General features: G+C 36.3%; 2 protein-coding genes across 4 annotated transcripts in view; one reads left to right on the top strand and one right to left on the bottom strand.

Moving 5' to 3' along the window:
* LOC123875024 (transcription factor IIIB 90 kDa subunit) overlaps positions 1-15,992 on the bottom strand; it is a 34,929-nt gene that overhangs the window by 15,022 nt on the left and 3,915 nt on the right. The gene's annotated exons all lie outside the window — the stretch shown is intronic.
* On the top strand, positions 4,670-15,763 carry LOC123875028 (BTB/POZ domain-containing protein 6). Of its 2 annotated transcripts, XM_045920667.1 has the most exons (7): positions 4,670-4,921; positions 8,498-8,670; positions 11,252-11,533; positions 12,870-13,017; positions 13,499-13,715; positions 14,248-14,613; positions 14,961-15,763. In XM_045920667.1, the coding sequence occupies exons 1-7, from the start codon at positions 4,815-4,817 to the stop codon at positions 15,453-15,455; spliced, it is 1,788 nt and encodes a 595-aa protein (XP_045776623.1). In that variant the 5' UTR covers positions 4,670-4,814; the 3' UTR covers positions 15,456-15,763. The 2 variants fall into 2 exon arrangements, with proteins under 2 accessions (XP_045776623.1, XP_045776624.1); XM_045920668.1 differs by lacking the exons at positions 4,670-4,921; positions 8,498-8,670 and adding an exon at positions 10,101-10,298.

Below are 15,992 nucleotides of genomic sequence, written 5' to 3'. Positions count from 1 at the left end.
GAAAGTGTGTCTGTCTGTCTCTCTGTGTGTCTGCTACCTTTTCACGTCCCAACAGTTAAACCGATTCTGCCGAAATTTGGTACAGGGTTAGCTTATATCCCGGGGACGGACATAGCCTACTTTTTATCCCGGAAAATCAAAGAGTTCCTACCGGATTCCTAAAAACCCATCCGTTTAACCGATTTGTATGAAAGGTACCGAGGTAGCTTGCGTCCCTGTAATTGGCATAGGCATTTTATCCCGGAAAATCAAACCGTTCCCACGGGATCTTTAAAAACCACGCGGACGAAGTCGCGGGCATCCTCTAGTAAGATTAAAAATCAATAGAATAGAAATATTTTCTATTTTATTTTCCTCAGTTTACCCCAAAATCGATTTTAAAAGTGGTAGATGCACTAATATAAACACGAGCACATTATCGAGTAAATACTGTCCGAATTATTTATTCAAAGTAAATATTTGGGCTACGCTAGGAATGCCATGATCGCCTTTTGCAATATGGCAAGGTCGTTAGGATACACGAATTATTACAAATCGATTCATATTCATGATTTGAGCAACAATAAAAAAAATTATTGTTCAAAAACTGCGCATGAGATCAAATATTATTCTGGCTATGTTCTACAATTTAGCATGAATTTTCTTTCTCAAATCATAGCGTAAATACGTGGTATATGAAAATAAGGCGTATTATATGAAATAACTGATAAATCTACATTCTACACCCTATTACTAAATCGTGCACTTAATGCATTTACAACTTATTTATCGTTACACAAATTGCAATATGATAAAATATGGCAATTGCTTTCCTACTTTGGTTGAGCTACCTACTTTGGCTGGCTTACATTCTAGAGCCACAGAATATATTATAATAATAGAATACATATAAAGTAGAGTAATATTTTGTAATACCTTAAAACTATATTTAATATCGAATACCATTTTTAATGGCACCCTATTTATATGTGCTTACTTCAGTGTATTTTCAATGGTTAGTTCCCTCCTTCCTTAAATGGTTGGTTTTGAATGGTTTGGTCTTGAACTTAGAACCTAGGTAGCAGAAATTCATATAAAACTGAACGAAACGTTGGCAGTATTTTATCTTGATTTACTATTTAATTTTTAAGCTTCCGTGCCCGAAGGGTGCCAACGGGACACTATTACTAAGACTCCGCTGTCTGTCTGTCCGTCCGTCTACCTGTCTGTCAGCGGGCTGTATCTCGTGAACCATAATAGGTAGAGACCTGAAATTTTCATAGAATGTGCATTTCTATCGCCACTATAACAAAAAATTCTAAAAATTTTAAAATTATCGCCATGAAAACAAAAAAAAAAAATATAAAGTGTTACTTCTTGTACAGAACCCGTCCTGTGCAATTCGGGCTCGCACATGACCGATTTCTGTATTTAAACCCTTAGGTCAGTCTAGAATCTAGATAGACAAGAAAGAGCAATAACATAAGAATATTAGCAAGTTTAGGATACTCAAAGATTTTGCCATATTTGGAAACGGACGTCTTCATGTTGTACTAAAATCGAAATAGAAGTTTACAACTATTTTGCAGGTCAATTACCGCCTCGGATAGGTTTTTTCTTTAGATTCAAGGTCTCCAGTGTATTAAGATTTATTATTGGTTGTTATTAATTAAGGCTTGCAATATTTGAAATGATTTATCGTCGTTTTTATCACTACATAATATTTAATCGGCTAACTAGCAATGCATCATTACGAAACCAAGGTACCTATTGCAAAGGTGGTGATAAGAGTTATAGCGCACTGTTAATCATAATCACCATATGAATTGTGCTTAGCGGGACAGAAATTTTCGAACATTCACCCCTTATCCATCTCATTAGCCACTTTCTGCCACCTCCTTAAGGTCATTGGTCCAGCGGGCTGGAGGCTGAATTTACACAACAAAAGACATTTTCCCTAGTGATCATCGATTATGTCATTCGACTTTATTTTTATGCTTAGATTCCCCAGCTGAGTTTGTTGTGGGCTTCTTCTCAGACCAGGGCACGTTTGGAACCCTCATAGCTTCAGTTTTAAGTTTGTCTAATTAATCACCATTACACATCGATACCATTAGATAATTATTTTACAAAATTAACAATTTAGAAGTGTACAATGGTACACTTTTGAATAAATACGTTGATTTTGACTTTGACATGGCCTGGCCACTATCACTCTGTGCTCTCACTCCAGCTGGCTCCGACAGATTCTTAACAGATAATAACAAAACAGTTCAGTTTCACATTTGTCGTCAAACATTTAATTGATTCGAATTTTTTCGAGGCCAAAGCAATTTGTTGAGTTACATGAACGATTGACCTTTATTGTTGAAAAATATCACAATCGGCCTAGATTTACCAAAATGAACGAGATGTTATTACTTATTACCTATTTTATAACATCGTCATGATCAACCCATCGCCAGCTCACTACTTACATATCACAGGTCTCCTCTCAGAATGAGAAGCTCTTTGGCCGCAGTCTACCACGCTGGCCAAGTGCGGATTGGCAGACTTCACACACCTTTGAGAACATTATGAAGAAGTCTCAAGCATGCAGGTTTCCTGCGATGTTTTCCTTCAGTGTTAATTAACCGTAGGTACACCGTGATATTTTATTACTTTTAAGTATATTTAGAATTTTTTAATTCTGATACAAGTTGACTTGACTGACTGCAATCTCGCCTGATGGTAAGTGATGCTGCAACTATAGCACTGCTAAAATCATAACCCTTCCTTTAGACTTCGTGTCGGTTGGTGTTAGCTGGCTGGCGTGCTCTGCCTTTTTGGAGTGTTTTTTTTGTTAAAACTGACTGGAAAGCGCTCTAAGGGGGTGCCGTGCGTATGTCGGCGAGCGCCGGCACAGACGGGGTCCACACTTGTATAGTTTAACTAACTTGTTACAAATAACTACAAACTTGACATTGGCTAATCTCTGTAAAGCCAGACGAGAGAGAAAAAAACCCTTCCTTTTGACTTTGCCGTGATCGGATAAAAATGAAAACAATCAGCAACCTTGGAAGAAGAAGCTAAGAGGAGGGATAGCGGCACAGGAGTCAGGACACCGAGGCAATTATCGGAAATAAAAAATCAGGTCTTGTCCCGTGCCTGTTTGAGGCTGCATATTTACTCCTCCTTACCGGCGAAGCGTGCGCGGTGCGCATACTAAACAGGTTTGATTTGTGCGTTCGCTCCACCTTCGTGCATAATGATCGCATCGAGACACAAACAATACAATAAAGCTGACTTGTTGTAGTACTCTATCATGCCTTAGATACTGAATCGATCCTGCAGCCTCCAACTCAGTGGCTGTGTGAAGTTGTAGCACTATGAAAAAAATCCCTCAAATAACAGACACATCTTCAAATGGGTCTGGTGGGAGGCTTTGGCCGTGGCTAGTTACCAGCCTCCCGGGAAAGCCGTACCGCCAAACGATTTAGCGTTCCGGTAAGATGCCGTGTAGAAACCAAAGGGGTATGGGTTTAATAAAAACTGCCATATCACTTCCAGGTTAGCCCGCTTCCATCTTAGACTGCATCATCACTTACCACCAGGTGAGATTGCAGTCAAGGGCTAAGTTATATCTGAATAAATAAAAAAATGCAGATAGCTACTTACTAGATGGATCGCCGTTTGGCAAGCAAATTGCTATTATGACGTAGACTCCGCTAGGCGCTTAGAATGGTTTTTGAAAATTCAAGTACTTCGTTTATGTATATAGATAATAATCTGATATTGTTATAGATCCTTGCTTTTGGGGGCTTCACTGTGGCTAATTACCTCCTTCAACAAAGTAGTACATCTACAGGTAATCATTTCCAAAGCTTGATTTATTGTAGAAGCTAGAAGTACGCTTCTATATTATTACCTAAGTATTTATTCATCCCAAACTGCATCTTTCATCACGTGAAATCATGGATAAACACAAAACCTAACAATTAAAAGAAAAACTTAATTTATTGCGGCATTGTCGTCACCAAGCTCTGTCTTCGCAGTCGTTTTAGATTTTTTCCTTTACTCAAGGCAATTCTTAATTATAGTAGTCACAAGATAGCTAGGAATAAGCAATTGTGTAATTAGGATTGATTGTTATGGCCTTGTCCTGTTACTAAACCTGTCAGTTGGCTATTTCTCTAATCTCTACCGTACCTCAACATAATGTGACCCATTGCGTTGCAAAATATGATCAGCATTTTGGGCATGAAAAATTAACTAGTACACAAATGCACTTCTACAGATCTCATCTAGTAAGTGCTGAAAATAATAATTTCAGATTGATTTATATGCACACGAATGAAGTGATTCAGATTTTTAGATCGATATCGATGCAACAGAACCAGAAATATAGTTCAACTCTTTCGCAAGCGAAGTTGCATCCAAAAGTTATTTAGTTAAGCAAGTTTTTAAACAAATCAGTACCTGCTTACTAAAATGCTTACACATAGAAAAACTGCGACATCCTAACGCAAGTGCAGATAAAGACCTGTTTCAAAGTAAGTAATCGTAATACTTTAAAGTTACATATTACGATAAAAGTCACACATCACACACTTTCTCGATCCACTTGCGCCGCTGGAGACAGGTGTCCCTAACCGGCCTTGCGTAAGAGCCACTCTTGTACGGACGGGCATAGCACGATTGTCAATTTCTCAGTCGAGATTGTATGCGCGAGCGCATAGTACCGTCAGCCCGCGTTGGTATTATTCTAGTCAAACTGTCAGTGTTTCTGTGATCTGTGTTGTGACTTGCGTGACCATTTGTAACGGACATGCTTGAGATTAGTGCTAAAGGATGAAATGAAGGGGAGAGCCACGCGTTCGCCCAGGATATTGCCTGTTATATTGGGGAAAATATTTTGGCGCTGGGTCTTCACTAAGGCTGACTTGGTGTTTTTCATTTACCGGTTGGTACATTTATAAAAAAATAGCGAGCGAACGAGCAGGCGGGTCACCTGATGTTAAGTGATTACCGCCGCCCATGAACATTCGCAGCACCAGAGGAACCGCCAATACGTTGCCGGCCTTTCAGGAATTTGTTGGTCCACCCGATGAATAACCCCATGTAATCTAGTGCGAACATCGCCGAAGGGAGTCGATTCCACATTTTGTATGTACGTGGAACAAAGAATCTGGCACAAAGGGCGGTCGAAGTTCACCAGGCACCAAGGTGGTGAGGGTGAAGTTACTCGGTGGCGTGCGGTGCGGTGTTGTGGACATTTTTCAAAAACGTCGAAATTCAAATACAATTAAATTTTTATATATCCGTCTTTAACAGTGTCAGTTCGCGTTTTGCTATCAAAAATCAAGTTTTAGTCATTAGGAATAAATAATAACAGATGAGACGAGAATATTACATTCTGAAAATAGATGAATAAGTTACCTATACAATAACATTATCCTCCAAGTTATAAAGAACTAGCTGATGCCCGCAACGTCGTCCGCACTGATATATGTTTTAAAAATACAGTACGAACCCTTTGATTTTGCGAGATAACAACCTCCTATTTTTTGAAGTCGGTTAAAAAGCATCCTATGGCACTCTCCAAGTCTTTAACTATAGATAGGTACTCATACAAAAAATCGTCGATCCGTTGCTCAGTTGCGATGTGATTGAAGGACAAACCAATAAACCAACACACATTCGCATTTATAATGTGCATAATGATTTGCCTATTATTATCTATCTAAATGAATGTAATAATGTATCTATCTATGAGACATTCACACTTTGTTTTTTACTTACAACTTAAAATTGCAAACCTGCTATTATTAAATGATACGCTATTCAGCTAAATGCGTCAGAGAACGTATAATATAACAATTAATATAACTGATTTTAAACTCGGTCACTGGACTGGACACACCGACACTCAAATGTCTGCTTGCTTTCCTCTAAGGGCGGTAACGCACTGCACCCGATCCGAATCCGTGAAAATACCTTCCGAAGTAGTCGTAGAACTATATGTATGGTACCTAGTTTACGCGCGAGATCCGATTTCCGTCATAACATTTCTCCCCGTCATGTCATCCAAGTCTCCAATTCGAAAGAGATTCGGACCTAAGTACTAAGTAGCTGTAGTACTTACTGTGTGTACGAACGCTTTCGAATTACATTCCAATTCAAATTTTTAACAAGTGTAAATTAAAAATTTATAACACCCCCGACAAGTGAATGTTACAGTGACTAGAAAAGAGCTGATAACTTCCAAACGGCTGAACCGATTTTCTTGGATTATAGCTAAGAACACTCTCGATCAAGCCACCTTTCAAACAAAAAAAAAACTAAATTAAAATCGTTCGTTAGTTTAGAAGCTACGATGCCACAGACACATATACACACACACAGACACACATATACAGACACATATACAGACACGTATACACAGATACACACGTCAAACTTATAACACCCGTCTTTTTGGGGCAGGGGTTAAAAAATCCATTTTCATGCGCTTTAATGTGCGGGCTAAAAAAGTGCAGTACAAACCGCAGTCGGGATTATTCTGAAAACTTTATAAATTACATACTTGTTAACATAAGCTGCTTCTTGCTGCCATCCATTTGCATACCTAGCTAGTTTTTGCTCTAGATGCCAGCACGCCCGTATAAAAGGTTAGTAAAGGCCAATAATTTTTATTCTACATCTATCTTTTCTTTTTTTTTAATTGAATGCGAAAGTACCAGGTACCTATTTAGAGGTTGAGAATTAAGGTTTTGAGGAAACAAAACTTGTCACTGTAGTTCGCCTTAATTGGTCAATAATATGTAATAAATAATAATTAAGTATCCTTGCACCAAATTTGTGATTATCAAGGCCATTTTACTAACCGACTACAAAAAAAGAGGAGGTTTTCAATTCGTCAGAATCTTTTATTTTTATTTTTTATGTATGTTCCCCGATTACTCATCAACTTTTACAAAGCCACATACATACATATATATAATCATAAATACATACGTACTTAGATACCTACGCGTGAAAACATAACGCTTCTTCGCAGTTGGATGATTAGTAATAGGTTTCCTATAAAAACATACCTAATTATGTACCCGGATATAAAAAGTGGCAACCCATAGAGAAAACAGAAATTTTGCGATATCTTTTGAATAACGCGGAATTAGATTATGGTTTTAATACTGTATATAGAAGGATGTTTTAGTAATTGTTTAGTTTAGATATCACGATCATCACGATCTAATACGGCGTTATAGTAAAGTAAAAAATAAAAACCAAAAATGATAAAAAAAAATTCACTACCAATTCACAATAGAAAGACGAAAACATAAAGGTAGATCTATTTTAATATAAGTTACTAATAAATAGAATCGACTTAAACAATAAACAGTTTATTTTTTATTAAGTATTATTTTTTTTTGCAAATTTTCCGGTTCGGAAATAGGTTAACTTTGGGATTTTTTAATAAAAAAAACTAATGACCGTAACAATGCGAGAGTTTACTCTGGTACTTGAATGATAAGTACCAACGAATTATGAAAGAAAATTAAAAACAATGAGACAAAAATATCGGGTCTCGTAACAAAATGTGCGCCATCGGGATTCGGGACATGAGCCAGGGCTACCAACTATAAAAATATAAAATGTAGCAAGAATCGCCAGCAGACTATTATTGTACCATATTATTAGGGTTCCGTACCCTAATCCGATGTCCGTCCGTTCATCAGTCCGTCAATCCACATGTATATCAGCTGTATCTTATGAACCGTTACTGGTAGAGGGTTGAAATTTTCACAGAGTGTGTATTTCTATTGCCGCTATAACAACAAATAATCTAGAAAAATGGCTGCTATGAAAATTTAAAAATAAAATGCCTGCCATGAAAAGTACATAATATAGTGTTATCAAAATACATAAAAGGAAAAGGTGAGACTCAAAGTACTGGACGGACTGGGCTGTTTGGCATATAGATAGCTATTAATTATGACGTAGACAGTAGGCACCCGCCGAGAAAGGTTATTTGAAAATTGAACCTCTAAGGGGGTAAAATAGGGATTTGTAATCCACGCGCACGAAGTCGCGGGCATAAGCTAGCATCTTATACGATGGTACGGAACCTTTCGTGTCTTTTTTTAAAATTCAGACACAAGTCAGCCCTTGACTGTAATCTCACCTGGTTGTAAGTGATGATGCAGTCTAAGATGGAAGCGGGCTAACCTGGAAGGGGTATGACAATGTTCATTAAACATAATATACTCTTTTGGTTTCTACACGGCATCGTACCGGAACGCTAAATTGCGTGGCGGCACGGCTTTGCCGGCAGGATAGTAACTAGCCAAGACCGAAGCTCCCACCAGACACAGACCAGAAATTTGGAAATTATAAAATTCCAAACCCCTGCCGGGAATCAAACCCCAGGCCTCCCACTAATAAGACCACAGCGCTTGCCACTGCACCAGGGAGGCCGTCATAAGCGACTGGACCGGTTTCCTTAATAATTGTATTCATTTTACTCTACATCCAGGGTATTTTGGCATGCGTTCCAATCCCGGTCATCGATGAATAGCAGCGTAGACTTCTTCGAGAGCCTCATCGACGAAGACGGTCGTTTCGCCGAACTGAACTGCCAAGAGACGTCGCAGCGTGTGCACAGACGCAGGAACCACGCTGTGCAACGGGTCAGACCGTTGGTGCAAGGTAACTTTTTACCCGACTATGGCAAAGCCATAAGGAAGGGTTATGATTTTAGCAATCTATGTATGTATGTTTATTTTAGTTTTATTAGTGTATTAATATGTTAATATAGTATTATATGGTTTAGTTTATTTAGCTATTAGTATTTAGGTTTATTACATACACCACCTCCCACTGTCCATTTATTCGTTTTGTCCCTAGCATTAAGGTTGTCTGGAAGAGATCGCTTAGGGTTCCCTATCTCAAAAGGAAAAAGGAATCCTTATAGGATCACTTTGTTGCCTGCCTGTCTGTCTGTCCTATAGGACACTGCCCGTTGACGTTGAACTTCGGCAGGTAGGGTGTTATAGTACAAGTAAAGTAAAAATCCGAAAACCGTAAATTTGTAGTTACATCAAAAAAATGTGCTAATGAAAAAAAAATTTACTAAATGGCTCAGTCCGTCAAAAACTTGCAGTGTTTTAAAGTGTTAGGTATATCTTGTACGATAGTACGGAACACTTCAGGTTCGAATTCGACTAGCACTTGACTAGACTAGTTTTCTTTATGTTGGCAGCATTGTCAGTTCGCGTCTCGTAGGGTTGCGCTACGCTTGGACTGTTAGAAAAATATCGATGTCTCATAAACTACACTGAAATAAAAACATCAATGTTTTGGTACTAAAATCAAACGTATTTTTTTAAATTATTATTTAGATTTACTAAAAGCAAACTTTAAAAAATCCCAAAAAAACTAATATTAAAATAGATACCTAAAGCGGATAAACAAGGTAGACTAAAATCAAACGAATTTTTTTAAATTATTATTTAGATTTACTAAAAGCAAACTTTAAAAAATCCCAAAAAAACTAATATTAAAATAGATACCTAAAGCGGATAAACAAGGTAGTTACATCTACTTACATACCTACTAAGTTTGTTTTTCTTATTTCCACCATAGAACCCTAAGTTATAAATTAAAATAGCTAGATGATGACGCGACTTCGTCTGCCGACTGTTTGATTTTCTAACAAAATATCTATATCCTTCTCCAGGATACAAGCTATCTCTGTACAAAATTTCGTCAAAATCGGTGAAACGGATGGGTCGTGAAAAGCTTGCAGGCAGACACACTTTCGCATTGGTAATATTAAGTACTTATTTAAATTAGTGATATTTAGCATAAAAATTACAAATTACTTTACAAAGTTCGAAATGTATAATATTGATAGCTTGGCTTGATAGTCGTATGGAAATTACAGACATTTCTAGGTAAATAAATGTTGTACCTTGAGGCTTGAAAATCAAATTGAGCCTAATTTAATTTTTAAACGACACGTGGATACGTCGATTTTCAATAATTTTATTGCAATCATTAAAGAATCGATGTTATCTAGGCCTAATATCGATGTTAAAACATCGATGTTTTCACGCGCAACATCGATGAATATCGAGCATCCCTAGCGTCTCTGTCTCTGACAAAATGGCTGCGCGACGTATTATTTAGTGCTCAGGTGTTTTTGAAACTGGAAATAAATAGATAGAGTGATAAAATGTCCAATTTGTGCTCAAGAATCGTTTCTAAACCTCCGAAGAGGCCGACAGAGGCTCGGGATAGCATGTCGGTAGCTCAAACCAATGCATGGATGAATGGTAAGGATAGGAGTTTTGTAGTAAAATATATTGATTTATTCAAATCGTACGAAATAGTATTTTCGTCACGGCTTACAAGAAAAACAGTGCAGAAACAGGTTATTTAGCATTGGCTTAAATCATTATGCATATTGGTGGGGCCTGCTTAAACGTATTTTATTAGTTTTGATACTGGTTATATTTTTAGGTAGGTAGGCACCTTATGATTTTTCTTTACGATATTCTTTACAAAAAAAAAAAAAGAAATTGAGTGTAAATATCCGTATGTTTTGTCGGTAATTCAAAGATGTTGAAATGAGAAGCCGCAAATGATACTAGAGACCTACTTTACACTAATCAGTAAGCAAGCAGATCTTTATAATAACGACATTACTATCTGAGTAACCCTGGCTTTCCATAGGTGACATTATAATAGCACAATTTGCAGTAAACCTACAATAAATATTAACATTAATGTTTATCTGTCTATAAATATTAACATTAAGTCTGTTTGATCTATGTGTTAGATCCTTCGGTCTGATCTGATCTTAACTTTTTGGATAGTCCTCCAACCCTGATACTTCATTAATGTGTTCACACTTTGTCCTGTTGCTGTTGACACTTTGATGAAGAATTCTGTGTCTGACATAGTGCCATCAATGTACAAAAGTGGCTGCAAGTCGCATTGGAATGTATGCTGGGCATTAGCTACTTACAATTTTAATTTGTATCATTATTGAATATCTGTCTGTGGCATCGTAGCTCCTAAACTAATGAACCGATTTTAATTTAGTTTTTTTTTTGTTTGAAAGGTGGCTTGATAGAGTCTTCTTAGCTATAATCCAAGAAAATTGGTTCAGCCATTTGAAAGTTATCAGCTCTTTTCTAGTTATTAATGTAACCTTCACTTGTTGGGGGTGTCATAAATTTTTAATTTACACTTGTAATTTGTTTTATTGTATTATTGTTTACAGCGGAAAACATCAACAATGGTGGTGGCTTGTCCCTGTCGCCACCACACACAATATCTCAACGTGAAACAGGGACACAAGTATCACAATGTTACAGCGGGCCGCCTTCCCCCTGCGGGTCCACAAGCTCCGCTCTTTCCCCCACAGTGTCCCCCGCCCCGCCTCCCGGAACTGCAACCCTAGATCCCAATTGGCAAGCAACTAAACCTACCGTACGAGAAAGAAACGCAGCAATGTTTAACAATCAGTTAATGGCAGATATCACATTTATAGTTGGAAGTCCAGGTAAAACATTTGTGACATTTCATTTTTCTATAATTTTTAGTGTTTTGCCTCAAAAGGAAACCTTATAGGATTACTTTGTTGTATCTGTCAAGACTCATCAAGAATAGAATAGAATAGAATAGATTTTTATACAAATAAACTTTTACAAGTGCTTTTGAATCATCAAATAATTCAATAAAATCAAAACCTATAGAGTACTTCCCTTTGACCTAGAATCATGGTATTTGGCAGATAGTAATATCTTAAATGAAAGTAAAGGGACAAATCTGAAAACCGTTTTGTGGTTACATTACAAGAGAATCAAATTTTTCTTTCTGTATGATGGTATGGAACCCTTTAAGTACAAGACCGACTCAAATTTAACTGGTTTTCTTTTCTCTACTATTAGTATAGATTTGAATTAATCTGTTTATTTGTTTGTGAATTTGCACATTAAAACATTCAATTTTCAATAGGTATTAAATACTGCTCCAAAAAAAACAATCTACTACATCATTTCAGCAGGTCAAGATACCTGTATTTTATAAGGGTCAAATAATTTGTTTTTCCAATTATTACAAAGTAACCACTACAAACTATTTTGCAACTATTACAAAGTATTTTGAATAATCAATACTTGCTAAAAATGTAACTATAGTTAGAATGTTACTCTTACTATAAAGAACCAGAAATAATCTTTGTATGTACCTTGAAAATAATAGAGAGCTCAGCAGTTGCTCTTTTGATATTCATTAAAGGGAAATATTGTAATACAATTTTAACCTATTTAAAATTATCTACTTTGCCAATATTACTATTGTTTTATATGCAGACTGTATTCTAATGGCCTTTTCTTAACCCTAAGGCAAATTATATTATTTAAGTAGTCAATAGTTTGTCTGTCTGTTAACTTTTCATGGTTGATCCATTAAACTGATTTTGATGAAAAGTGCAGAAATAGCTTAATGGGGAATGACAGCCAACTTTTGGTGCTGCAAAATCAGAGTTCCCACAGTCTTTTTAAAAATCTAATCCACATGAATTATGTTAGAAGCATCATCCATTTACATTCTGATTGGTACAGTGATTGATTGAAACCTGAAGATGGATATAGACTACTTTGTATCCCAGAAAATTGAAGAGTTTCCACAGGATCTTAAACACCTAAAGCCATATGGAAGAAATCGCATGCATCATATTCTAAATCAATTTATTTGATGTCATTTTTATTATGATAGTATATCAGTAACTGTTATCAATCTGATTAACCATTAGTGCATAATGGTCAAAATCAAAGTGAAAAATATGTAGTTACTATTATAAATGATGTTTTAAATAGCATTTATTTACTTTTCAGGACATACACAAGTAATACCGGCACACAAATATGTCTTAGCAACTGGTAGTTCAGTATTTTATGCTATGTTCTATGGAGGCTTAGCAGAATGTAAACAAGAAATAGAGGTGCCTGATGTTGAGCCATCAGCCTTCCTCATATTACTGAAGTAAGATATCTTCCACTTTACTAATATTATAAATGCGAAAGTGTGTTTGTTTGTCCTTCAATCATGCTATAATGAAACAATGAATTGACACGGATGGATACATGAATTTTAAAAATCTACATGATCAAACCAAAAATTCGGAGCACAAGAGTAGCAGATATAGCTCAATAGATTGTGAAGCTGATGTGGCAATAGGCAGGGCACATAGTTCGAAAAACTGATATATTGGGGTCCAAAAGATGACTTCAAACAAGTCACGGGGAGCCACTGGATTCAGGTGCCTGCAAGATTGTGGTGTGTGGAAGTCCCTACAGTTATGTCCAGCTGTGGACATCAGCTATCAATTGATAATGATGATGGTTATGAAGGTTTCTTTTTATTCTGGAAAAACAAGAGTTCCTTGGAATCTTTAAACCTAAATCCACATAGTTATGGGCATACCTAAAATGGGTAGAAACATTTATTACTTTTCTCTTTACAGGTATTTATATTGTGATGAAATTCAATTAGAAGCAGACACAGTACTGTCAACATTGTATGTTGCAAAGAAATATATTGTACCACATCTGGCAAGAGCCTGTGTCAACTACTTGGAAACTAGTCTAACAGCCAAAAATGCATGTTTGCTCCTAAGCCAATCACGTTTGTTTGAAGAGCCAGAACTAATGCAGAGGTGCTGGGAAGTTATCGATGCGCAGGTATGTGAGTCGACAGAAAACCTGGCAACCGTCTGCCTTGAACCATCGTCATCCTATAGTAGTCTATTCATGGACCTCTCAGAATCTTCCAGTCGCAACTTTTCAAGTCCCGAAAAAGAACTTTCAAACGATAATTTGCACAATTTATACAATAATTGAGTTAGGCAAACAGCAAAATCAATATAATACTCAATTTTTGGTTGTGATTTAGCTTTAAGAGTGACAAAAATCTCAGTTTCATTCCATTCAAAGTGTCTGTATATAATCTAGTCATTTATTAAATTTGAAAACAATAGATGGTATTCATCGGTTATTATTACAATGATTTCATTGTGTTAATGTAGATGGACTGCAATACATTTTGCGTAGTTGTATTATTTGCATGTATAATATGAAGCATGTGATGTCTGTTGAAATGATTTAAGGACTTTGTAAAATTTTTATTTACTATTAAATATGTAAATAAACTATTGAACAAATTGTATTGCAGTTTTATTTGAATCACAATCTCATTTTAATATTTCTATTGTAGGCTGAGATGGCCCTTACGTCTGAAGGGTTCGTTGACATAGACGTCTCCACTCTAGAGTCTGTGTTGGCGAGAGAGACGCTCAATTGCAAGGAAATTAATTTGTTTGAAGCAGCATTAGCTTGGGCTCATGCTGAATGTGTGCGTAGAGAGACCGACATCACTCCGGCTAACAAGAGAGCCATGCTCGGCAGTGCCATATACCTAATCAGATTTCCGACCATGACTTTAGAGGAGTTTGCCAATAGTGCTGCACAACTTGGCATACTGACACCTCAAGAAACAATCGACATATTTTTACATTTTACTGCAGCAAGCAAACCACAGTTATCGTATCCTATAAAGGCAAGAGCTGGTCTTAAAGCCCAGGTAATTAAAACTTTCTTTATATTATTATTTATAATAGACTAAGCAGCTTTTTTGTCTTGATCTATTCTCAAATTTATTTGCTGATCTTGACACTAAAATCATTAATCCTTGAACAATTAGTTCCAAATGTTGTTTAAAAGGTGTTTTAAAGGATTTGATGATACCAATTATTATTGATGTTGTAGATTGAGTTCATTTCCTTTTAGCCTAGGATTGCTCTTTTACAAAAATATTCTCTCGACATTTAGGAGATAGTAGTAATATTATTACCAATATATTGTAAGTCGCAATAATATTGCATTGTTGCCTGATTTATTATATCAAAATTATGCATTTTTTTTTTTCAGATTTGCCACAGATTTCAATCATGTGCATACAGAAGTAACCAATGGAGATACAGAGGCAGGTGTGACTCAATACAGTTCTGTGTTGATAAAAGAATATTTGTGGTCGGTTTTGGACTTTATGGATCGTCGAATGGTGCAGCTGATTACAATGTGAAGATAGAGTTAAAGAGATTAGGACGAGTGCTAGCAGAGAATAATACGAAATTCTTTTCTGATGGGTCAAGTAACACTTTCCATGTGTACTTTGAGAATCCCATACAAATTGAGCCTGAATGTTTCTATACAGCTTCTGCTATTCTAGACGGGAGTGAGTTGAGTTATTTTGGACAAGAAGGACTGAGTGAAGTGTACATGGGCACGGTTACATTCCAATTCCATTGCTCCTCTGAAAGTACGAATGGAACAGGAGTTCAAGGTGGTCAGATTCCAGAACTCATTTACTATGGCCCTACAGTGAATACTTCCATGACTAATACGAGTACTAATGAGGACTGACAACTGATGACTAGACTGCGACCTCTAAATTATTATTCAGTATAATATAAGAAATGCATTTTATTGGAACTCGAGACAAAGATGTCTGAATCGAAATATTTATAAAGTTTTTAAAATTTAATCATTCCCATGTTAAATTATTTTGTTGATTATAAAATCCTGTGTATATTGTTGAAAAGGGATAGAAGTACCTTAAGAATGTGATATGGGTGTTGTAAAGCTCTCTAGAAATTTGTAGATTTAGAAAATTATTGATAATGATAATTATTACACTCAAAGTTCATTGCAATAAATTTAAAATAGCTTAATATTTTGTTTTATTTTAAAAATGTGTAAATACAGTTACATTTCCTTAATATAATATGACCTAAGCCCTTCTGAAAGACCTGTGCATCATTCTGACTATGAGCCGGCAATGGATTTTGATAATGATGATGGTGAGTTGATGAAATGCAATGCATATACTATGCATGAAGACTTCACTTAGTGATAGTCCTCGTCAATCTATGACCGCTCTGGCCACGCGGCGAGCTCCAA

Source organism: Maniola jurtina, chromosome 19, assembly GCF_905333055.1.
Source record: "Maniola jurtina chromosome 19, ilManJurt1.1, whole genome shotgun sequence".
Classification (NCBI taxonomy): Eukaryota; Metazoa; Arthropoda; class Insecta; order Lepidoptera; family Nymphalidae; genus Maniola; species Maniola jurtina.
This window is presented reverse-complemented; position numbering and strand designations above follow the sequence as displayed.

Excerpts from the sequence above, each read along its gene's own strand:
- LOC123875028 (XM_045920667.1), top strand. The coding sequence starts at position 4,815 with ATGAAGGGGAGAGCCACGCGTTCGCCCAGGATATTGCCTGTTATATTG. Across the intron at positions 11,534-12,869 it reads ATTTATAGTTGGAAGTCCAG|GACATACACAAGTAATACCG; the intron begins GTAAAACATTTG and ends TTTACTTTTCAG. Across the intron at positions 13,716-14,247 it reads GGGAAGTTATCGATGCGCAG|GCTGAGATGGCCCTTACGTC; the intron begins GTATGTGAGTCG and ends TTTCTATTGTAG.